This window comes from Streptopelia decaocto (assembly GCF_964273445.1).
Source record: "Streptopelia decaocto genome assembly, chromosome: 11".
NCBI lineage: Eukaryota > Metazoa > Chordata > Aves > Columbiformes > Columbidae > Streptopelia > Streptopelia decaocto.
In genome coordinates, this window is record NC_138666.1 from 10,510,577 (window position 1) to 10,535,105 (window position 24,529).

Genomic DNA, 24,529 nt, shown 5'->3' on the forward strand with positions numbered 1-24,529 from the left:
TGCATTGTTTGTGCTGTGTTTGGTGCCTGTCCTGGCACCTGCTTCTTACACTAAGAACAAATAAGTCGGAAGGACTGTATTATCAAGTCACATTTTAAAAAATGTTTATAAACAAAAGATTTTTAAAAGTCATTCCAAGAGTGAAGTGTGAGCTCTGTTATCACTGGAGGCAAGGAAAAAATGATAAAATGATAAAAAATGCAAGTAATTTCAATAACTATAGATTCTTTTACTCTGATCTGCACTTTACCTGATATACACACACTGACTGGCATTTTACTCTGAAAATATCGGCTGCTTTCTGAGCAGTGTTTACTTTGCCACATTTTAGATGTTAGATCTCCCCAGCTCCTGTTTTTTCACACAAACAATCACAACCCACCTGTGGGCCCCACATTATCTCACAGGTGAATCTCCTGAACTCCTCGAAGCCGTTTTCACTTTTCGGTGAGGATTTGGGAAGGAGGAGAGGAGCAAAGGGTAGGTGAAAGTAGTGAGAGAAATGCCAGAGCAGGACTAAATGAGAAAAAGGAAACATGTTTAATTAGTGTTTTCTGTAAAATTTTACAAATGTACAGCATAGTGCAAAAACGCAGTCTCAGCACATCACCTTCAAGTAAAATTAACAATGTAAAAAGCCAAGGAACACAAGCTTGTTTCTTCACAGAAGCGGCTCTCCAGTACTGTTCCTGGAGGTTCCTCTCTCACCATCAAGCTCCAATCTCGTGTTTATAGTAGAGCAAAAAGCCTAAAGAAATGCCCAAGAACCATCCCCAGGGGCTGCCCGCAGCAAGTGCAGTTTGCTGCTCGGCACTCTAAAAAATGCTGCAGCCTGCGATGTCAGACACCCTCCTCGGCTGAGCTGCACCGCTGCCTCCTTCCAAGTAGCTCTCCTAGGATGGTTCATTCTTCAACCCCAACTAGACAATCCAGTAAGACACGAAAGCATCTGTCTAACCTCAAGCATGTGATACGTTTCACAAAAATACAAGAAAGCTGCTCAGGAGCTTGAAGTTAAGCACGTGCTTAAATAGCTTATTGGATCAATACATTCAGTGTTAACATTAAGGCAATCTAGAGTGTGGAGGTTCAGAGAAGGATGTAAATCTCGAACAGGGATAACACACACTGTCAGGTGATATGAGACACCAGACAGTTTTAAATTACCTATGAGAAAAGAAGTAAACAGAGCACAACTCAACAACTTTTCATCACTGGAAATGACAAAATAAAGTGGCAAATGGGCTGATCTAGGTGAACTTTCTAACCAGAAATCCGTCAAAAAGGAAAACACTGTCCATGATACACTCAAGCACATTATCTAAATACCAGGCCAACGGGCACTGCCTGAATTTTCCCTTAGCCCTGAACACAAAATCAGTGGCTGGAATTAATTCAGAAGCTCTCACAATCTCGCTTCTGCAAAGACTGCTCTGCCAAGTTGGTGACAGAGCTCCCAGCACACAGGAGTCAGCTGGGGAAAAATGTGCTCAAAAGTGAATGTTTCTGAACTAACACATCTGTTCACAGACTGATAAATGGATGGAGGAAAGGGCTGTGACAGGAAGGTCCATCTCAAATGTCCTTATCTTATTGAGGAAAATTCAAGACGCATTCATCTGACTGATTGACTACACTTTGGGGTGGATGCTACTTGACCATTCAAGATGCTCAGAAATATGGTTTAGAACCAAGAATCATCACAGCAATGAAAGGCAGCAGAGCATTTCTTCAACTGATACTGGCACAGCTTAAACCTCCCTGACTAAGCCCTTAGGCCTGAGTTAGCTGAATTTCCTGGGTCTGTCTCACTGCATTTGGGTAGCTTTCCTAAGAAAAAGCAGTGAGGTTGGACTAGATGACCTTTAAAGGTCCCTTCTAATGCAAGCAATTCTATGAATTAGAGGATACTGAGATAAATAATACATTCTCATTAGAACTACGGCATAAAAAACAAAGCTCTGCTTTGTTGAGAAACTCAGTTGTCAGAAACCACATGGAAGAGGAGGATTAATTCAGCCTTTGGAGGCTGGTCTCAGATGCACAAAGGACAGAAGAAAAGTTAGTGGGACATGGTGGACTAACCCTTCTGCCTCTCTCCCACCACTGAGCAGCTGAGAGTCCTTCTAAAAAGGGAATCCAATAGATTGAGTTGGTTCATAAGATTTTATACATCAATAAACCAACAGGCACATCTTCAGGGGAAACAGAACAAGTCAAGGCCGAGGAAAAAATCATTGGGCTGGACATGGAATACTCAGCCAGCACCAAAACCTGAAGTGCGCTCCCTCAGTCCTCTTTGCACATGGAAAATTGTGTGTGCAGAAGAGTCTATCCCTTTAAATTTTTTTAAGTATGTGGTTCCCTGCCCTTATGTTAGAGAAAATAAATTTTGGGAAAAAAACCCACAAAAAATTAAAAAAAAAACCCAAACAACAAGCCCTCTCAACTCATTATGGGATGTTTGGGGGTCTGTGGTGGTATGTAGCTCCTGTAGGAGCCAGAGACATATTATTGGAGTGGTCACTCAGAAAATGATTTTCTGCACACCCTGAGAGATCTTAATTTTCCTCCTCACGCTAGGAGGATATGGGGGAGGCGCAAGTACAACCCATCAAAACCAGAAAATGGATAAAAGAATATTTTTAGAGCGTTGGACTGGCATATAGGAGTATCTTCCTATTTAAAAAACAGCATCCAGAAGGGTCAGGCTGTGTTGCTCCAATAACATCCAACAGTATGCCATTGCAGACACTAGTCAGGATGACTTTATTTTATGAAGTCCCTGATGCACTTTCAAGCTACTCTTTACTTAAATTTCACTAGAAGATTTGACATTTCTGAAAGCATTAAAAAAAATATAACTTGCCAAGTTCTCACTCCCCACAGGACCAAGTGCCAGAAGCAGAATTTTGTTTTAAAATTATTATCTTGGGCAAACACAGAAATCCAGGTGCAGGGAGGGTGATGCAACAGCTACTGACCATTTCCATCTATGCAAAAAGAAAGGGCACAAAAAAACCCCTCTCTTGTGGGTTTCTGAATCCCTTTTGTTTCTTTACATTCAAACTTGTGGATGCTTGGATGGGTGGGAGGGAGACGATGTTTCTTGGAAGCTAAATCACTGGTTGTTGTCAGTTGAAGAGCTCAGGTTTAGTGGGATTTCCCCAGGGACACCCGTAGAGGAGAGGTAAGAAGCCATATTTTCAGATGGAACATAAAGCGATGAAATTTCAGGCAAGCTGATGAGGTCATTGCCAAAGACTGACTGACGATCAATGAGGATTTGCTGGGCACTTTCAAGAACGACATCTTTCCCTAGGAATGCAAACAGACAACAGAAATCTCAGTTTCTGGAAGGCAAGTTATAAGACTTCACATATGAAGAACCAAAAAGTGGCAAATTCCCACTGCAAAAGGAGGTGAGAGGTGTCACTCCAGGCAGAAAATGGCTGGAAACACTTGAGTCAAACTTGGACTCACTCAAAAGCCCATTAAAATAAATGAGAATCTCTGCAGGTTGCCAAGCTGGGTTCTGCCTGAATGCGAGGGTGCCTCACAAGGGAAAGAGGAATGACCAAGTGGTTGGAGACATGAAAAAGTGGGTAAGAGCAGTTTCTCCACTGAAGAACTGTCTGTTTCTTCTAATCTTTGCAGAAGACATCTGCCAATTGTCCCATTATTCCAGCATCACACCTCTGCATGGACCAGAAAGGTTTTGCAAACAGGGGATGCCTCTCTTGTGCAACTCAGCCCCAACCTGCTGAATAATTCTCTCCAGCATAGCTGGGCTTTTAAACACCTTTGGCGCTCGTGCAAGACGCTGAGCTTAAGGTGGAGACTGGAAGTCCTTGAACTACACATAATACATCAAAAGTCTGAGGTGAGGTGAGGTGGCTACAGCACCAAACTAAGGCTCACAAAAGCTTCTCTTTCAGATCTAGCCCCGCTGAATACATGTGAAAATAATAATATGTCACTATTCCAAGACCAGGAAAACACTTCTAGATTCATATGTAAGGTAAATGACACACTTATCAGAATGAGTGAGGGGGAGAATATCAGATGGACAGCTCCATTGAGGTCTGGAGAAACTGAGACACAACCTTTGCCTCTGGCTGCTGGCAGCTACCCACTCACCTCTGCAGCCAGGGCCAGGGGAAACAGGACCCTGACAGCTCTTACCACCCGTTTCACTTAGATCACCACGTGGCTCTCAGGTGACGATGAACAGGCAGATAAAACAGTGGAGACACTGATAGATACAATGTGGACACAAGCAGGAACAGAGGCAATTCAACTACATTTAAACCTCAGTTTATCGCCCATGCATTTCCCACTGCTCAGTAACTAGCTTAGTAGTCATTGTGGAAACATTGTTGACTGACAATCATGAAGGTAAAATAACAAACGTGTTTTGTTCCTTCAAAGTGGCACATGGTCAGTGCTGGACGTTGCATCTAGCTGCTGACATGTTTAACACCCTAATTCCACCCCTGTTCCCAAGTCTGCAAGAGCTGCTGGTGCTCCTACCTGGGCAGGCGTTGTTAAGCGGTGGGTTGAATGCTTTAGGGGACAGCTCAGTTGCATTCTTCTCCAGATCCACTGTGAGTCGCTGCATCTTGATGCAAAAATATAAACTACAATGTACAATTATACAAAGACAGGGGAGCTTGTTAGAACTAGGCCGTTTCTGAAAAGCAGTGCTTCATCAACACTGCACAACATCCACCAGAAACGCGAGCTGTCCTCCCTGCCCACCTCTACTCCCAGCCTCACCTGTACTTTGGTTAAACAACCAGAAGTGTGTGTTCAGGGGCAGATATGCCTGAAGCAGAGGGCTAAGGGAGATTTAATTCCCTATTAGTCCTGGCTAATGTAGTGTGAAGCTCATGTCACATGAGGAGGTCACGCTGGTGTCACTGTGGTTGTCCCTGCCCAGCTGTCAGACAGAGCAAACCCGCTGTCCTCAGCCAGCAACAAAGCCGAAAGGAATTTTCTTTCCATTTACCTATGACTGTCTTTAAAATAAAAGTAGCTTTTGCTTGCACAGTGCTTTTAGGTGTGGAGCTGCTGCAGATATTACTTCCAGGCTTCTCTATGCTCATGATTTTCTGTAGGATGAGCAAGACTATGGATAGGCTTCACCGGTTGCTGGGAAATTCAGTGGCCTCAAGGGCTGAGCTATTGAACATTGCAGCCTCCCTCTCTGCCTTTTCTCTCATGTAATCCTTTTAAAAAGAGACCACTCCCTGCTTCCAAGACTTGCTGATATTATCGGTCTCTTCAGAGACTCTCCTTCCTAATACTCAGGAAGTGGAGTTACCTAGTAAATTCAAACTTATTAAATAAAAAACTAAAAGAGAGAGCAATATTATGAAGAAGGCTTACAGACCTCTTGTACCTCATTAGAATAAATTATACTTTGCTTGCATGTCTGTAGAGATGGCAGAACCATCCAAGTCTTTATCCTGCCCTGGCTGGCAGTGAGGGCTCAGAAAATCCAGCCTCCATCAAGCAGGCAAAAAACCCTGCCATGAAACCCACACTTCTTTCACTGTTTATTACATCACCATATGCACTTCAGAAATGTCTGTGTCAATGTCAGTTCCAGACAAATACTGCCAAACTGGATTTCCCCTTGTTTCTTCTCTATGGGCGTGCATGAACCTCTATTCTAATTGCATGTGGTTTTACTGCTCCTGAAATGTACAGAGATGGCTGTACTTTATAAAGGCATATTTTGTAAAGGGCTTTGGCACAAAGACACTTTATGAATCTATGGCATTAGTAAGAAGTGGCTTTCACATCAAGAAAAAGTTTGGAGAGGCCAGTTTCAATCAAAGACTCCAGGACATCAATATGTCTCTAAACAAGCTCTGCCTGAGCGTGAGAGACAAGTCGTGAGTATAAGATAATACTCCCAGCCTGCCCTCAGGAGATGTGTACTTGCTGTGCTTCACCACACTCTCCCCTCTGGCTATAAAATAACACAAGCTCTGCTTCACAATTTAATAATAATAATAATAATAATAATAATAATAATAATAATAATAATAATAATAATAATAACAATATCATCATCATCATCATCATCATCACCACCATATCTCAGAAATACACATCTCTTACCGGAGACAGACTGGCTTCCATTTCAGTCAAATTCCACTCACTCAAAGATAAATTGGGATTAAAGACCTGTTCGCAGAAAAATCCAATTAGGGCTCTGGTACCCTCAGCTCCTGCCCTGCCTGTCTGCTGGAGTTGGTGGCTCTGCTGGCAGGGATGCCAGAAGGCAACACCAGCCTGTGCCTCGGCTACTGGGACATGTCACCTGAAGCTCCAGGCAAAGGCTCGTGTGTGTGGATGTGTAGCAGAGCCAGAACATCCAGGGATGTTGCGGACACGAGTTCTGATTTGGAGCCTTGCTGCCTGCCAGCGGAGGGACAGCACAGGCACCTGGTGCCACGTTGTAAACCAGGGCAGCTCTTTGTGTCACCACACATGCAAGCCCAGCCCTTTTTTTTTCTGCTCTTGGGTCCTAGGACACTTCCAGATTCATGTGATATTTTAAAAGTGTTCCAAAATGCAGTAGCAGAGGGCAGATTGCTGCTGCATCATTGCCTCAGTGGCAATTTCTTGAGAAGTCTGAGCAATCTGGGAAAAGGAGCTGTTGGTCTGGGGCACAGTTTTATGTTTCATTCTCACTCTTGTGACGTTCAGTTGCACAGAGAGAGAGAAAAGTGTGTCCATACACGAAAACACCTCCTAATGAGAAATAAGAAACAGAAACCAATGGAGCCAGTGATAGAGCAGGCCATTAGAAAAGCTTTCTGTGAAGTCAAAATCAATCACAGACACTTGGGAACTCGCTTTAGGAGAATAAGATTGATTTTCTTTTTTAAAAAAGCTTTTTCATTCCTGTTTATCCGTGTAAGTTTACCATGTGTCTGTATCTGAAGTACCTCCTCAAGGGAGCAGATCTTTGACATATAGGTTACTTTCACTACATACAGTTATTTGATTATTGGAAAAAACCTTTCCTATACTAACTATATGTACGAGGAGAGAGTGAAAAAAGCCACCACTCATTCTGAGAGAAAAGTGACCTGAGAACTGCAGACAGATAAATATCTCAGCAAAGAGAAACTTTGGCATCAGCTACACTTCTCAGAACATGAGGAAGTGGGGCAGGTTGTAGAGCTAAACACAATCTAAAAAATCATCATTTAAAGTCTGAAATCCTGCCAGGTCCTATGAGCAGGTCAAAAGCAGAGCTGTGACTCTATTTGCAGGTTGTGACAGATAAAGTGTCACACCAGAAGATGCAGAGCGTGGTCTATCTGATTTACAGCCCCTTGGGTACCACACAACCGTTCCCCTCCGCCGCCCCCGACACTCACATCCAAGAGGCTGGCGGGCTCCAGGCCGTACTGCTGGCTCCTCAGCAGGAGCTGCAGCCCTTCCACGCTCCAGTCGGTGCCCTCCAGCGGGTCTGAAATATCTGTTCTGAGGAAACACAAGCAGAAATATTGCCACCAGTAAGCCTTGCATAAATACATAGAGAAAGCGGGACCGAGCAGCCTTCCAACCTGAGGTTTATGCTCTAAATCTCATTTTGAAAACCAAGAGCTCCCTGTCAGCCTGGGTTTATGCCATTTCATTTGGATTAATCCCAGAAATACAACCCAGCAGAATGCAGCGGGGACTGGGCTGATGGTAAAATGAGTGAGACTGCTCCTCTCCTGAGTGATGCGTGTGGTTTGGGGATGGACAGTCTATGCGCATCTCCTCAACACTGGGAAAATTAAAGCTTTTCTTAGAGGAGATCCCTCTAGAGAGGCACTTGGTATCCAGAAAAGGCTGCATCCCTATCTTTGTGGATCCAAGATGGCTAAACCAAACTAAAGTTTTTTAAAGGAGTGACTTGTACTGGCTGAATGCCTGCAGGTTGCATTTACCAGAGAAATTGAGATAAAGGAGCAAAAGTGAGGCCCTGCTGGGTTTAACCTCCCCAAAAAGCTATTAAAAATTCTCTTCAAATCCGGAGTCTTTAAAATCAAATGTTTTTTCTTCTAATAAAATGCTTTAAAGTAGCCAGTAGGTTTCAGAAGGAGGAATTTGGTTCTCTGTAAAGACCCAAGGGGAAAGAGAACTGATAACTCTGCTGAGTGTGAGGTCTTTACCGTGAGTCCTCCTCACATTGCTGCTGTTGCCATGAAGAACAAATTCTGCAGTCAGCTTCGCTTTCCTGCTGCTGGTGGAGCCTGCTGTACACTCACCCGTGACGCTGGTGCTGGTGGGATTTCAGCCTCACAGCTCCAAAGGCTGCTAATGACACTGTGCTAATCCCCCTCGCAAGAGGACACCATTCTCGGGGTGACTGTCACATGCAGGCTACTTGCATGCTCTGGCTTCAGCATGACGACACCTCCATCCATTTGTAACAGACTTGAACACAAGCTTGCAACTCTCCATCCCTCTGAGTGACCTCACTTGTAATTTCATGATTTTAAGGTATGATTTTATAGCCTTTTATAAAGCCTTGCTTTGGACTGCCTAGCCTTTTACTGAGCCCCTCCAGCTCAAGGAGAGAAGCACAGCAAGGCAGCTACTTTTTGTGGGGTTTCGCTCTTAGTCAGAGATGGGGAAGCTGAGATGTCTTGCAGCGTCAGTTCCCCAGTACCTCTCCAGAATGTGGCCCACATGATGGTGCCACAGTGCCTGGCTGCCCTCTGAAGACAGATCTAGCTCCGACTCAGGAAAGTCACCTTGGAAAGGTGGTGGGAGGAGCTGCAGAGGGAGAACAGACTAAAGAGAAAAGTCTGTTTGACTTCACAGCAAGCCTGGGCCTGATAAATGCATTGATGTCTTCTCAAATACATGCCCTACTATAGAGTGGAGGTTACAATGATGATAGACTGTCACTTTCACACCGTCTGCATGTTAGCACACAAGTGACACCTTAATTCACTGCAGAGAGGCACCAGTGACAAATATTTCCTCATGATTATGTAACTGAAGACTCAACAAAACAAACAACAGAGGGCACACAAGCTACTGGAGGTGCAGTGCAGTCTGGTGGCCTGAAAGTCTGCAGTCATGGACGCTGGTCTGGGCTCCAGCTTTCACTTGGACCTTGAGCAAATCCCTCTCGCTGCAGAAAGCCTCTTCCCATTCCTATGACTCTGATGCACATAGTCTGTCAGGTTTTCCTCTGTTGGGTCCTTCAAGCAAGTCATCCGCAGACCCTCTACAACTGTGAACTGTCCCCTGGGCTTCAAGGGTCCTCTAAGCAGGTGCCACAGGTGCAGGATGGAGCTCACTGGGCTGCATTAAGTGGCTTAAAATTGCTAATAGGAAGAGAGGGCCACGAAACATGCATGGCCACAGTTCTCCCTCACTCCCCTCACCTGTCCAGCAGTGCCCTTCTGCCTCTTCTCTCAGGTGGTTGTGAGGTCCCTGGTGGGGCTGCACCACAGCTCCCTTTGCCCTCCAAAACCGACTGAACCATGGCCACTGGCAGCACAGGGGGCTCAGAGCAAGCCCGGCAGCCTGGCAGGGGGACATCAGCCTCAGCGGTGGCTTTCACTCCAGGGCTGACGGGCTCCTCCTTGATCAGCATGAGGCACTTCTCTCTGTATTGGAGACAAGAGTTAGCACCACACACACATCTGCTCCACAAAGTCCCCGTGCTGCTGGGAAGGGCAATAGCACATGGGTTTGCCTCCACTTCCAAACTGCCTCACAGAGTCTTTCCATTCCCCTAGATGGGCAAAAGAAACCAGCAACCTTGTTTTCTTTTCAGCAAGCTCCAGAAACGTGCTCAGCTGGAATATCTTCTGTCATTTCATCAGTGACAGCCATAATTAATTTGCCTAATTTGACTGTTTTGTAAATATGGAAAACACACTTCCATGTCTTGATCATTCAGGCTTGAGGCAGGTTAAAGGGTCACTAATCTAGAGAGGTTCTCTTGAAAAAATCTCCACCCTAGACACAGGAAGGGGATCAGGGTCAGTCAGACCTTCCCATGCTGGAGTTAGTATTGGACCAGCAAGCACTCTGGAGATCGCAGTGACACAGGTCAGGATCTTGTCGTCCCACAGGCTTTGGAACAGAAGCTACCAAGATCTGACAATCCCAGTCAGATGTTTTACTCGTTTGGAAGCAGCCATTTGCCTTTTTCCATTGCGAGAGGTACTTCACATTATTCCTAGACAGACATATGAGGTTTTGAACAGTAGCATTTTGTATGTGAAAATCTACTGTGTACTAATTAGAGGAGACTTTGCAGCTCTCAGTGAAACTGCACAACTGGAGCCAAAGTGACAAAGGCACATAGATCAATAGGGCATGGAAACACATACTGAAAGAATATTATCCCCCAACACTTACAGACTAGCTTTGATGCAAGACAACACACGAGCGTGTCACACATACAGGATGGTATGTGACACGACAAAGCCTTCCTCGGCATTCCTTTCAGATCATCTTCTCATCTCTTGAATTCTAAACTCTCACCAGAAGCTCACGTTGAATTAGGAAGCACCACACTCCTGAACTCATTGGCGCTGTGGCTGGCTCCGATTCCCACACACAGCATAGATTAGAGGCCACCAGAGGGCACTCAGTAATTAGTAGAAATAAACAACTTGAAGGATATTGTTAAAATTTTTCTGCTTTAGAAATGGCTTCTAGTTTTTGTTGTTGTGGTGGTTTTGTTTGTTTGGTTTTGGGTTTGTTTTTGTTTGTTTTTTTTTAATCTGGAGCTCTTTACATGCTTCTAGCTAATTTTATAGCGATGGTTTCAATGATTATGCAGATTTACAGGCAATTGCTAGAGTATAATTGCCTTGCTTCTATGCATGAGAAACTGTTTCCATGATTCATCTGTCTACTTACTTTCCACTGACATATTTGTAGCTATTCTGCTGCTGGCCCTAAACACACTGCCTGTCTGTGGCAGGAAGAGATAAGCACTGAAATACCTCTGCATTCAGCTCTTAAGTTGCTGGGATCTTTTCACAGAAAAGTTGTCAAACATCGGAAGTTGTTGTGATGCAACCTTTCTGTTCTGATGAGCAGAAAGATGTACAGTTTGATTCTGTTTCTTCTTTGTCAAAACCAAAAGGAAACTTCCTTTCTCTCTCAACAAACCCAAGTGTTAGTATCTCATTATTTGATAAAGGCTGAGGCAGCTGCTGTCTTGAGAACAAAATATAAAGAAATACGGGATACTTCTCAAAGAGGTGAGTGGAAGTTCTCGGCATGAACATTGTGACTTTGTTTTGAAAGTTATGCTGTTACTATTCCTCCCTAATTCTGGAAATCTGACCCATACCACAAACTGGAAAACAATATTCCAGCCCACCATCTCTATAGAGATTTGCAAATCAGACAGAAATTTTGGTAGAATTACAGCCAGAAAAAAACTCTTTTGAAGTTACATGTGTCCACACCCAACTCTCTGGTTTTTAATCATAAACATGTTTACCTGTCATTTTCAGGAGGGGATTGCATATTTATTATGTTCGATGGTGATGCTTCAGTAACATCAGATATGATGGGTCCTCCAGCAATTGCAGGGCTGTTTAAGCAAGAGGCAGGTTCTGCTGATGGCTAAGAGGAAAGCAAAAATCATGTAGATTTATCCTTCTGAGGACCAGACAAGTCCAAGGCCCTGTCTGAGACAGTTAAGAGTTTACTCACTGTGCCCTTGAGTCCTCCTTGTATGGAAACCATACTATACCTACTATACAACATTATAATTTCCTCTGGTCTTTCCTCCAGCCACACAGATATGCAGGTGTAAAATAAGCAGCATGACTGAAGTGTCAGCTACTGTAAAGTTTTCCCACGTCTGACATTTTGCCTAGTCTGTTTAGCTTCCTCTGGAGAGAAAGATCCAATACAGCCCATCATGGGACTATGGGTCTCTCATGCCAGCTCAAGTATTTTAACTGCATGACATGTCCTGTGCCTGGTGTCTGCTTTGGTGGGTTAGGGTGAGGATCCCCCAGCGACTGCAAAGATCTGGCTTTGCTCAGAAAGATCGTAGTACCTGCTTCTAGAACATAGTTCTTCTTCTCTGCCCTTGCGGTAGAGCCAGGCTGGCATAACACCATGGAGAGTTTGGGGTGTGGGGTCTGCCCTTCCCTCCCATATGAACACCTCTCCCTGAAACAAGGGAGCTGAAGAAATAAGAGATGTCACTCGGCTTTGCAAGCCTATCATCTGCTTCATTGCTAAACTCTCAGCAAACCATTTATTCTGTAATCGGTGTTATTGCTTCGAACGGTTTTCCACCCTGGCCAAAGAAATTCCACAAAGCTCAGAGGCTGGTGTAAACCTACCGACTGTATGAAATAGGGTTCATGGAGGGGGTCTGTAGACAAATGCCGGCTGAACTTGGACACTTGTGGAGCTGAGATGCCATTGTCAAGCATCAGAGGTCTGTGAAGAGAAACAGGTTTGTTTTCCCAGCACATACTCACTGGTTTCTGGTTGCTCATATAGTAAATGTCTCTCAACTAGGAGTTTTTTTTCCCCTGGGTGCTCTGTTTTTCCTCAGCTGTAATGTACTGTCTTGTCCAGCGTTATGAAGAAGGAAAGGAAACAACCGTTTTGGAGGAGGTCACCATTAAAAAAGGGCATTAGCCATATAGACAGGGGACAGTCTGGGTTTTCCATATCTTATTTGAAAGATGGAAGTAAAATAACAAATTCAATTCATATTTTGAATTGAACAAATTCAATTAATATTTTCTTCTAATGGCTAGTGGTTTCAACCTCTAAATTGGATCCTCAGCTTGTTTAACTGGAGGTAGCTGGTCTGAAATTCTTAGTGCAATACTGGGAATCAGCTCCCTCACACTCAGTGCCTCTTTGGCAAAGTTACATCTCCATCCACAGCAATGCATAAAAGGAACCCATGCCATTTGCTAACTAAGTAATAAAGCGGGGGGAGACACAAAACAAAGCAAAGCCTAAACTCACTGCATACAGGCTTTTAAAAAAATTACTGTCAGGCTTTTACAGATGGCCACTGCCAACAAGAAGCAGGTCTGTGTGCTGGGTCCTATAGCAGGAGTGCTTTGTATTTAGTAATGGTTAAAGCCAAGAGAAATTGAAACCACGAACAAGGACACTGACAAAGAAAATTAACTTCCTTGAGCAGCCATTCTTGGGAAGTCCGTCTCCTTTCTCTGAGGTATGGGGAAGTTTCTGAGTTGCGAAAGGCTACCAGGTAATAGAGGTGGGAAGTGGAGGCAGGTCCCTGTCCTCAGCCTGAGCCACAAAGGCAAATTCCTCTTAGTAGCCCCTCTCCACTCTTTAGATCACAAGCACCACAGAACAAGAAATACTTGGCTGCTCTCCTGGGACCACTAAGCTTCCTAATTCAAGCTCTTCTATTCACTTTCCTTGAAGAACTTATTTATGACTCTAAAGATAGCCTTTAGCTAAAATCTTTGTCCACCTTTCTCTCTGTAAGGCCTGCAGGTTACACGCCACTGAACCAGTGTCGGACACACCCCCCATTCAGTGACTGTGGGTCAAACTAAAGGTGCCTGCGGGCTGTCTGGGCTCAGCCCTGCTCCCACTGATGACAAGCAGCAAAACTGGAACCTGTAGGACCAGCAGTGGGGTCCACCTTTACCCTCCCACGCGTTAGTGTTCCCATCTCCCATCACTCCCTGTGTTCCCCAAATAAAGGTCACGAGCTGACACGGTGCTTCTCTATAGACCACTGAATGGGGCATGTCAGCAGGTCTGACTCGGCAGTTCAGGCCATTCATTTCCCATCACCATGGTGCCCTGGTCCGGTGACCGCCTGCCTGGGCAAGCTGAGCTTGTGCTTTTAGTGAGGGGGCAGCATTATGCACCCGTGAGCATGTGTGCACCACACAAGGGTACTTACAGCTTCCTCTTTATCCCAGTGCTGCTGGGGCTGGATTGGAGCTGGCCAAACAGAAACTGAATCAGCTGTCAGGAGAGATCAAAATCCGGTGTTAATCAGCAGAGTGATTCAGCACTCCCTGCACTCACAGCCGTTCTTATCTCACACATTCCTCCCTCCCAGCACCACCCCAAAGCTGGGAGCAGCCATGAAATACAGGAGCCAAAGTGCATGAGGCATCGAAGCCTGAAACAGAATTAAGCTTTCCAAGAATTCAAACGACCTGCCTGGCTTTCAAGAAACACAGCCAGGTGCCTGCTTTGTGCAAGGGCTGCTGGGTGGTCAGCGTTTTCTCTCTCCAGCTCTGTGCATGCTAAACTCCAGCTAGCCCTACTAGACTTGGGAATCTGCCTGTGAAGTGCACAGGCAAACATTCCCAGGCCTGGACTTAGACAGGCTTTATAAAGTCTGATAAAGACTTTGCAAGTGAAAGATGCAACCCCCTATAGAGGTGACTCTGGATGGAGGCCTTAGCACTTTCAGTTGAGTTTTTCAGCCCAGTGCAATTCTGTGTTGATACACCAGAACACTAAAAACAATACAGGGTGCCTTTGGAGAGGAATCACTTAGCAACATACTCCCAGGTCAGCTTGAGCCTAATGCTCTGTTTTGACCTCCAAAGAGAGCATTATTATTATATATCACAGCTGTCTCTTACTCATAGCTCAATGTAACAAAATAGAGTTGCATAAATGCCTCTACAATGAGTGGTGTGGCTGGTCCAGCCTCAAAGCTGGATGAAGGTTTGAAACCTCATGCATTTCCATCCAGTCCCATGACCCTGTGATGCCACGTGTGTGTCAGAACGTGGCTCTCAGGGGGAGTGGGAAATGTGACATGCTCAGTCACATCAGCACCATCTGGGAATCACTGGAGAGGCCTTTTCTAGCATGGTTCATGCTAGATTTTAAGGAAGATGGCTTTGCAGTGCTCCTTCGGCAGTAGAAGTTTGTACAGTAATTCTTGAACTATACCAGTAGCACCAGAAAATGTAAGAGTCACTGTAGGTCCCCACTGGGGGAATGACTCGCCAATTCTACTGCCTGCAACTGGCATGATGGCACAAGGGGGAGGCTCCTCTCTTGTACGAGGGAAAGAGGAAAGATTTGGGAAGCCCAAAGGCATCAGTACAACCATAACACAGACAATACAGGAAAGTTAGTGAGAGTTGTACTCTCTTTCTCAGAACTTTGGCAGAAAAGTGTTTCTAATGTCACGGAGAGGACTGACGGAGAAATTAAAATCTTTTGCTCAAGGGCATAATCTATGCTCTGTTAATGACCACTTTCCGTAGGACACGTAAGAACATCACACAATTTGAAAGACAGGGAAAATAAATGTACTGCGATATCAGAGTGTGGAGAAGACTATGGGACAAGAAAAAAAAAAGTCAGAGGAGAACACACACCATGCAGTACAAGTGAATTTGGAGTTTGTATGACCACTACCTTGTTGATCACTTTCTGTTGCTGCGAGTGGTTCTGCCGAAGAGAAACTACTTCTCGCCAAAGAACTTCATTTTGCCTGAAAGTGAAACAGAAACTTTCTGTGAGCACAGAAACATCCCAACAGCCCATGGTGCTGCTATGATGCACGAAAGACCCAATTGTGCAAAGTCCATCTTGCTTTGCAGTGCTTGGCACTTTTCAGATGCCCTAACCAAGGTCACACTATTACTTTCCTTGTTTTTCCTTCACTTCAAAAGAACTAAAGACCAAAGCTTGGAGAAGAAACAAATAAATAGAAGCCAAAGTTTATAGGGGAGGATAACAAGAGGACATGTGTGTTTAATTTTAGTGGCACCTTTGGGCCAAACTCAGAAATTCAGCAAGGCCTGATTTGTGACTTTGAATTATCTGGATCACTGAGGCTGCTCTTCCTGCAGGAAGAAAATCCAGCCCCTCCGCAAGTGCCCCCAGTGCCCACAGAGACCAGGAGATCCTACAGATACAGATCCTATGTACTCTGCCTGCTGAAACCTCATGCATACGGTGGTACAAAGGCATGTCTGGGAGTGACTGGAGAAGCTAAAGAGATGCTTCTGCACCTGAAGGCCTTGAACTTGGAGGACTGTAATGATTTCATTAAAGGGAGTCACTGATTTCACCCAGCACAGATCTGTGTCCAACTTGCAACTGCAGATGGGAGTTACAGGCTTCCTGGAGCAGTCAGCCCCAGCAGCTGGGACGGGGAGATGCAGAGTTTATTTGCTGTGCTGCCTCCAGACCTGGATGCCAGTCAAGTCCATGCTGAAAAAGCTTTTGCCAGTTAATTTATCTCAAGAATATATGGATGTACCAAAACTGACAGGCCAGTAAAACCTATCATACAGGTGAAATTTATAAATTCTTTTGATTTTTAGTCTTTCTCGTGTGGATTGATGCTAGACCAGGGAAGATAAGGTCCAGGGCTTGGAAGGGCAGAGTAGCTGCCCTGATAAAGCAACTTGTACAACAAGAATCTCTGCAGCGAACTTTCTGTACTGGTACCAACAGGATTTTCAGCAAAGCAGCTTTCCTTAGTCTGGCAGCTGGCACTGGAGTTCTGTCCTAAGGGTTCTTCTCCAGTGTAAATTTCTTATTGTGGTTTCAGCCTGGGATTTCTCATTTGTCTTAGTCTATAAAAATGTATTATTTTCATCAGCTGAATGCAATTTTGACATTTGAGAAATGGGTGGAGGGAGCGAGCAAATCAAAAGGGAAACAAACTAAATGCAAGGCCAAATCATCAATACCAGAGTTCCTTATAAATTAAATAAGATACAAGCCTAGAAACTCTTTAATTGCCACTGTGCCTGGATGTAATTATTTCATTCATGTGTTAAGTGTGGGAGTCATTAAAATTTGAGGGAGGATAAAACATTTATCTGTTGCACATAAGGGGTTGGGTTGCAATGAAGTTTCACAGTATCCGCTGTTACCTCAAGGCACAGGATGCCAGTGTCCTCTAGTGACGTATGACTATCAGCTTTCATTATAAAAGAAGGATTTAGGTCTTATTGCTTAAAAAGCACTTGAAAAATATAAGTTCTCTATGAGGATTACAATTCTGGAGGCAAATAGAAACCTCTCCAAGTAAATGATTTATAAAGCCGTACCCATTTACTAATTTCCCAGTGACCACGTCTGACTCAGAAAATCCCAGGGTCTCAGACAGCTGGAGGTCAGGCAGCCACATGCAAGAACATTGCAAATGCTTGTTTTGCTCTTATACAACAATTTTGGCCACATCAGAAGACCCAGTCTTCAGAGAGATGGCCTAAACACTACAGCAGTTCTTGCGTTCTTATAGACTTTAGGCCAATCTTTTTTTTTTTTTTTAATAGTTGTAGTGGGCACACCACATTTCTGCCATGGACTCCTCTAGGTATGAGATTTATGTCTTTACCATCATTTCTATCTGGAGGGAACACAGTTATTTGAGTTAAGTCCCCAGGTTAAACAACTATTTCTTGCACAGCCTCCGCTGTGCTTTCCTCATCTGTAAATGGAAAATATACAGGGTGTTTCAAAAAGATGGACCCAATTTGAAATCACTCTAGCTTTGAAATTGGGTCCATCTTTGTGAAACACCATGTAGGTTAAGATAATATGTCTCCCTTTCACAGAAGACAGAGAGGCTGAGCACTAGTTTTTATTTTTTAGATCATCAGGTCTGCATAGAAATCTTACATGTTATTGTCTCAACAGATCTAGTCGCCATGATAAGTCCCTGGCTCAGCATGGAAGGGAGGTGTGTAACACTCCTTCTTTTCAGCATTCCCCCAAGATCAACAGCTCTCGAGAAGCACACGTCCGCAAGAAGCAGCCTGAGTAGAATTCAACTCACTGCTTCATGTCCTGCACTTGACACTCCATGTTCTCCTGCTGACTTCTCAGTATCTGTACCTCGTATAGCAACCTGCTGAGGTCCTCCTGGCGCATCTTGGTCTCCTCACTTTTCACCACTGACACCTGGGGAGGAAAAATCAAAGGTGGATTTTGCTGAAGCAAGAAGGGCCATGGACAGACAGTGTCATTGCTGTGGTTCAGGAGCAGGAATTCCACCAGCTGGGCTCTGATGCACTGAAACGCTAGACAAGAGATGTGTAGTACAAGAGTCTGAAATATCCTTAGGGTATTATTGCAAAGGCCAAAGGGATAAAATAGAGCAAAGAGCAGGACAAATCCTTTCATACAGAGGGGTCTGCTGGCAGCAGAACATTCTCTGCTAGAGTGGGGCTTATTTCAAATCAGCTTGGGGGAAAAAAAAGTTATTTGGAATACCAGGGGAAATGGAACTGACTTTTTTGATACAAGCTTTCTATTTTAACTACAAAGAGACCAAATCCAGCCTTGTGCTTTTCAGGGATGAGCCTGAGGTAGTGCTTCAAATTGATATATTATACCTGGATTTTCAGAAGACTTTCACTGAAGTCCCTTTTCTGAATTTGCCATGCTAATTCAGTAAGAGAACAGCCCTTTTTGGGCATCAATAACAGCTTAAAAGGCAGAAATGAGAGGGCAGGAATAGGTTACCTCTTCTCTAATAAGAGATGACTGTTGGGAGACCCAGTAGGAGTTATGCTGTACTTATCTAGAAAAGCAGGTAAGGGTTCAAAAGCAGAGCGGCGCAAAGCCAGCCCAGCCATGCAGCACTACATGAAGGTCTCATGACACTGAGCGACAGAGCAAAAAAACCACAGACAAAACTGATGAAAGCCAAGCCCTGCGCACCGAGGACCATCCCCTCCAACCACACATTTATACGGAGAGGACAGAAACCAGACCAGAGAGTGACCTTGGAGTTATGCTGAGCAGTGTATAGCACAGTGGCCCGTGATCTGAAAGCAAACAAGCATTCTGGGGGTGATCAAAAGAGGTAGAAACCCTCACAATCACCACAGGGTGTTGTTCTGGACAATCTTCCCCTAAAAAGAGACATGGGAGGGTTAGGAAGGCACAGGGCAGAGAGCCACAGCGACAGAGCTCCTGCTCAGGGAGAGATGAGGCATTTCCCGCTCCAGATGTCTGAGGGACGGGGAACCAGTGTCCACGGCTCCTCTGCTGGCAGAAGGCCAGGGAGAAACAAATTAAATAAAGAGAAAGCAGGCTTAAAGCAAACCGAGGGAGCTACATCTCCACACAGACCATTTGTTAAATTGTGGGACATATTGTGGAGTGACGTTTTGAAAAAGCACCACGCAGCCTCTCCACACCGGTAGTGTGGAACCTTCTGGAACAGGGGCTGCTGCGCCTCGGCCTTCCCGCCTGGGGAGACCTGGCTGGTGTGTGCCCCCCTGCCCCCCTCACCTTCCTCTTGATGTGCTCCAGGAGGTGCTCGTGGCCCTGCAGAAAGCAGAGGTGCTGGAACTCGGTGTCGTCCCGCTCGGGCTTGACCAAGCCCCCCTGCTCGATGTTCACCACCTTCCTGAAGCCATCTGCGTGGAGAGGGCGCGGGTGAAGGGCTGACAGCCTAACTCCTTGCCTCCCACCCCCATCACTTTTGAAGACATTTCTGTTCACTCCCCCCACCTTTTGAGTCGCTCCAGTGCTCAAGGCACAGACATGTCCCCTCCCCATGGCTGGGCATATTTTTAGGCCATATCTACACGAAATCCAGCACAAGGGAGAGCCATCTGCATCCCACTGGCCCACAACCTGAAAGCCTCGCCATCAGTCCCTTGGGCATGTCAGTCTGTCTGGAAGGAGCTGAAACATCTGCTCTTGAGAAATCTCTTGTGTGATTTGCAAGCCAAAGGGATTCAGGGGAAGGTTTTTCAAAGGCACAAACCAGCATCAGGTACCACTTTTGGAAAAAAATAAACGGGTCACATTTGCAAATCTACTTTGAGTACTTCTCTGAAGTCCAAGAAAGGTTCCTAAATGGTATCTCAAGACTGGCCTAAAATTTACAATAGTGCTACTGCATGGTTAAATAGCAAAGTTAAAACTTTACTGAGGAACTTTGTGAATTGGTCATTAAAAACTTCCAAAGACTATCAGAAAAGAACCATATTTAATACAGTTGTGGTCTAGATGTGGCTAAAAACTACACCTAAACGTCCATGAGGAGGTGAAAATGTCTGAAAATCAAGGCAAGGTTTGCAGGGAGAAGTACTGTCCATGAGTTCAGTGATAGGGCTGGTGAGGCGGATAAGCTCTGGGCATGCCACTCTCAAGAGCAGCAGTTTCTGAGGGTGGTGTCACAGTATCAGGCTGCTGGAAAGAGCTCCATATAGAATAAAATGGACAAGAAATAATAATAGGTCGTCAAATTGATGTAAGAGAAGCAGAATACCTGGTAGCTGAAATTTATCTCACATCTTGCAGTGTAATCTCACGGAAATGTCATGCTGGAATCTAAGATCAATGCAGGTAAATCACTCCCCTGGGATGTCAGAGGCACATACTCTTTGGCAAAATCAGTAATGCCACAATAACACAGATATGTGAGATCTCAGATTTTCTATCCGCAGTTCTTTTCCATGCCTCCTGTCCCACCCGCATGTTCTGTCACTCCCCCCGTGTCTGTAGGACCCCCATGGCCTCAGTGCTGGAGGTTGAACTTACACATGTTCAGCTGCCGGACAAAACTGGCCATGTTGTTGTGTTTGAAGTACTTGGGCAGCACCTCTTTGGCAAAGCGTCCTTGGTCAAACACATGGAAGCTGGTGCCATTCTGCAAAGGAGACATGGACAGAGGTGAAGTCAGAGGAGCATCCATGACCACGAGAGGGGCCCAGGAGGAGGCGATTCCTTTGAGTCCTACAGGGAGAGAAGTCATGCTCTCTGAATTGTCACCTTGAAACTGAAAGAGCGACAACAGCCTTCAATGATGGATGTGCTCCTTTCCGTTCTTGGACAGTCCCCTGTGACTGCAATTCTGAAATTTTTCTACTGAGCTTTGCCATTGCTTAGTTGAGAGCCTTAGATGTGAGAAAGAAATTGCAGACTTTTGCATCAAAATAGCTGGTAGCCTGTGATCATCCCCACTTGCATGGACCTCAAAAAAAGACACTTGTGTCTGAAGAAGGTTTCAGAAAGTGGGAATTGCCATTATAACCTCTTGATATGCTTGCATAGGTCTAATACCAACCCATCTGCTCCAGAGCACAGCAGTCCCAGAGAGAGTGATGCCTGGAGGTACAGCACAAGAAACACAGCAAGACAAGAAAGCAAATCATCTCTGAAGACACCACACTGATCCAGAAGCTCTATGTACCTTCTCTTGATTATTTTTGGGAAGTACACAGCCACAAGGGCAACCTGCAAAATGTTAACAGCCATGCTTTACAGTCCAAGATGCATGTTAACATGCATGTTAAGCAGATAAAATAACAGTTTGTGGGGTTGCATTGCCAGCATCTGTGGTTGCAAAGCAATGCAAACTGCTGGGGATGGCTGGCAGAGACAGACGCACTGCAGGGCCATGCTGTCCCTGCCTGGCCTTCTACAATACCTGCTGGCAGTTGAGCTGGTACAGAGAGGGCCTGTGAGACACAATGCACTGACGCTGCCTTGAAACATTTTGCAAACAGCAATTCATGCAACCTTTTTAAGAGACAGAAGAATCGTCAATTGGTTTTCATCTGTAATCAACACTGAGGAACAATGTTTTCTGAATCCCCAACCTCAATAGCCTCAGTGTCTGCAGGATATGGGGACAGGGGGACCACCTTAAATCCTCTCTCTGCTCTGGATGGGGGTGACAGCACATTTGGAGGAATGAAGAATCACGATTTCAGACAAGGTGTTTGAGGTACACATGGCATTTTTGTAAACTTGCAGAGTTCTTCTTCCTTCTTGTTCACTGCTGCAAACACTGAACATGACTTTTGCCTTGACAGTGCCCTTTGACCATCACCAGGGTTTTTCCTATCGTTCCTAGCCCCATGCAGCAGGAGCACAGGCTGATGAAGCCCTTAAACAAATTCACTAATAACCTGTTTGCTGGAATTATGCTCACAGACTGAGCTTGCAGACCTGACAGCAGGGACCAGCGTTTCCTAACACTGCAAAGGCTGCCCTGGGGACAGAGCTGGTTTATCCTGTTTCCCTTGTGCTTCTGCCCACTCACTCTCTCTGGGATACAGCTGTGTGCTCCAGGCTGGGCAGGCTGATGTACAATGAGAAACACAAGGGTTTTGTGTACCTAAGAATCTCCTTATGGCCTCTCTTTAGAGGTCATTCCTTTGAATTCAGAGCTGCAGTGTTCTCAGAAACTTGTGCACCCTAAAGTGTCCCTACAGACACAAGAGACTTCAGAGTTACTGTGTACACCAAGGAACCATGCATGTGCCAGCTTGTTCCCAGGCAGCAGCTGTGCCTTGCTTCTCGTGTATCATGGGAGCACAAGCTGCGAGACACTTCCCTGCCCAAGGCAAAACCGCTTCTGCAGCATATCAGCCTTGGCAGATGCTTTTCTGAACTGTTTTTGACAGACCAAAGACAACAGACATTCTGTGCCCAGCCCAGGCAAGCTACTCCAGGAATTTGCTAGGAGATCTTCCTAACTGCATCTTCCATTTCAAAAATTCATTTAATTACTTTTTGTCCAATCTACCATGAACACAGATGGCAAACCTCTCCTTTCCACCTTAGCATAGCCTCCATTGTATCATCTCACAGAATCACTGTGGTCAGAAGAGACCCTCAAGATCGTTGAGTCCAACCGTTAACTCAACACCGTCACTAAACCATGTCCTTAAGAACCTCAACTATGCATCTTCCAAACACCTTCAGGCATGGTGATTCAACCACTTTCCTGGGCAGCCTGTTCCAATGCCTGACAGCCTTTTCCATAAAGAAATTTTTCCTAACATCCAATCTAAACCTCCTCTGGTGCAATTCAAGGCACATATATAAACTATTACCACATTTCCCCTCCATCTCTTCTGCTTCATGCTAAGAAAGAATTCATAGGTCCTTATAGGTCCTATTTTCTAAGAGTTCCGACTAAGTTCAGAAATCTTAGGTATGCAGACAATTTCTCAGCTCCAACAACCCTGATAGATAGAAGAGGAAGAACATGGGAACATGCAACATGGGAAACTTAAGACATCTAAAAGCCTTACCTAAACCTCACATGAATGTAGCTGTAGCCTACGTTAGGTTGCAGGAAAGCAGAGCATAGTGGTGGTGGTCAGTCAAAAATAACAATGTTAGAAGTGTAAAAGAGAGGGGACTATTTATACGTATTAAAAAGTTCCTCCTAGTTTGAAAGTCCTTATTTAAAATACAGGATACTGAAACTTGGTGGTTCTCAACGTTATGGCCACGTACTACCAACATCTGAAAGCAACCATTGCCTTGGATAACAACGCAGCTCAAACCTTGTCTCATGTTTTGAATGAAAACTCTACTGTACACAAACACATGACAGAAAGACTGCTTTAGGCTTTTTTTTTTTTTTTCCCCTTAAACTTGCCTTTGTTATAGATTCTGGATTTTGGAGAACAAGTTTATGCACACAACTTATCTGGTAACTCCCTGCTGAAGACAAATCACAACATTATTTGCTGTGCGTATTAATCAGGTCAAAAGCACAGCATGGTATCAAAATGTTGTACAAGGGAGACATTTTAATTCTCTGATTGCACTCAGTATATTAACACCTCAGTGACAAATATGAAGCCAAAGCAAAGCGATCTATCCCTATGAAGCTGTACAGACAATACAGACACACATCACCATGATCATCACACAGATTAGTTGAAACATCAAGTAAAACTTTTCAAAAATAGGGAGTGATTTAGGGCACCAGTCTGAGATCTGTTCAAACTATAGATTTCAGCCCGACATCTGAATGCTGTGTATCTACTGACATCTCCCAAGGCATTTGTGAAAGGCTGCTGAGAAGCACATGTGAAATCATACAAACAGCAGTGGAATTTTTTTAAGGGTTTTGCCACCTTTTCTAGAAAATTTTAGGGAACTGCAGACTGAAGCAACATGAAAAACTTCTCTCTCTTAGTCTGGATTGTTAGAAGAGCCAATATTAGACATCCTCTAGGATGCTTCAAGTGAAATGTGTAAATATTATTATTAAAATATTCCCAAACCAGTTGTATCTTTGAAACAGAAAAGCCACAACATTGCAAGTAAATAATGTAAAGTATATCCCAAAGGCCTCCTAGTGAACTACCGGTCCTCTCACTCTCCCAGTCAGCTGGCCAGCACTTGCAAAGCAAAGTGCAAAGCTGTTTTATCACTTGGGCCTCGCACCTCGGTTTCTCCTGGTCCCAGGCAGTCGGTGACACCCGATATTCGCTGTACTCACAGTGCTCCAGCAGATGAGATGGTTCGTTTCAGGATCTTCCACCAGCGTCCAGAGTTTGGTTAGGAAGGCTGGCACATTGCTGGAGTACCCATCCATCACCAGAGAGCTGGGGGAATCCTGCATCGTTTTTCAGTGTCCCAGCTCCTCTAACCCCATTGCTCTCGGTGTGCCTGCCTCCCTGCACGCGCCTGCGTCCCGCACAGAATGAATCACCCAATTTTATCCCGGGGCCAGTGGAAAAGTAGGTTCCCAGGGAGTCACATCAGCAGTGCTGCTCGCACTCTTCAAAACTCAGCACAATGCGATCGC

The 24,529-nt window shown here is 44.9% G+C and overlaps 1 protein-coding gene across 1 annotated transcript; it reads right to left on the reverse strand.

The window, feature by feature from the left end:
• Positions 1–2,227: 2,227 nt before the first annotated feature.
• HSF4 (heat shock transcription factor 4) lies at positions 2,228–24,343 on the reverse strand (the record flags this gene model as incomplete). Its single annotated transcript, XM_082062610.1, has 13 exons — positions 2,228–3,318; positions 4,534–4,621; positions 6,133–6,198; positions 7,404–7,509; positions 9,414–9,638; positions 11,498–11,622; positions 12,357–12,456; positions 13,922–13,986; positions 15,409–15,484; positions 17,789–17,913; positions 19,252–19,379; positions 20,512–20,620; positions 24,221–24,343. 13 exons carry the CDS (start codon positions 24,341–24,343, stop codon positions 3,122–3,124), a joined length of 1,533 nt encoding a protein of 510 aa, XP_081918736.1. The 3' UTR covers positions 2,228–3,121.
• Positions 24,344–24,529: the final 186 nt, after the last annotated feature.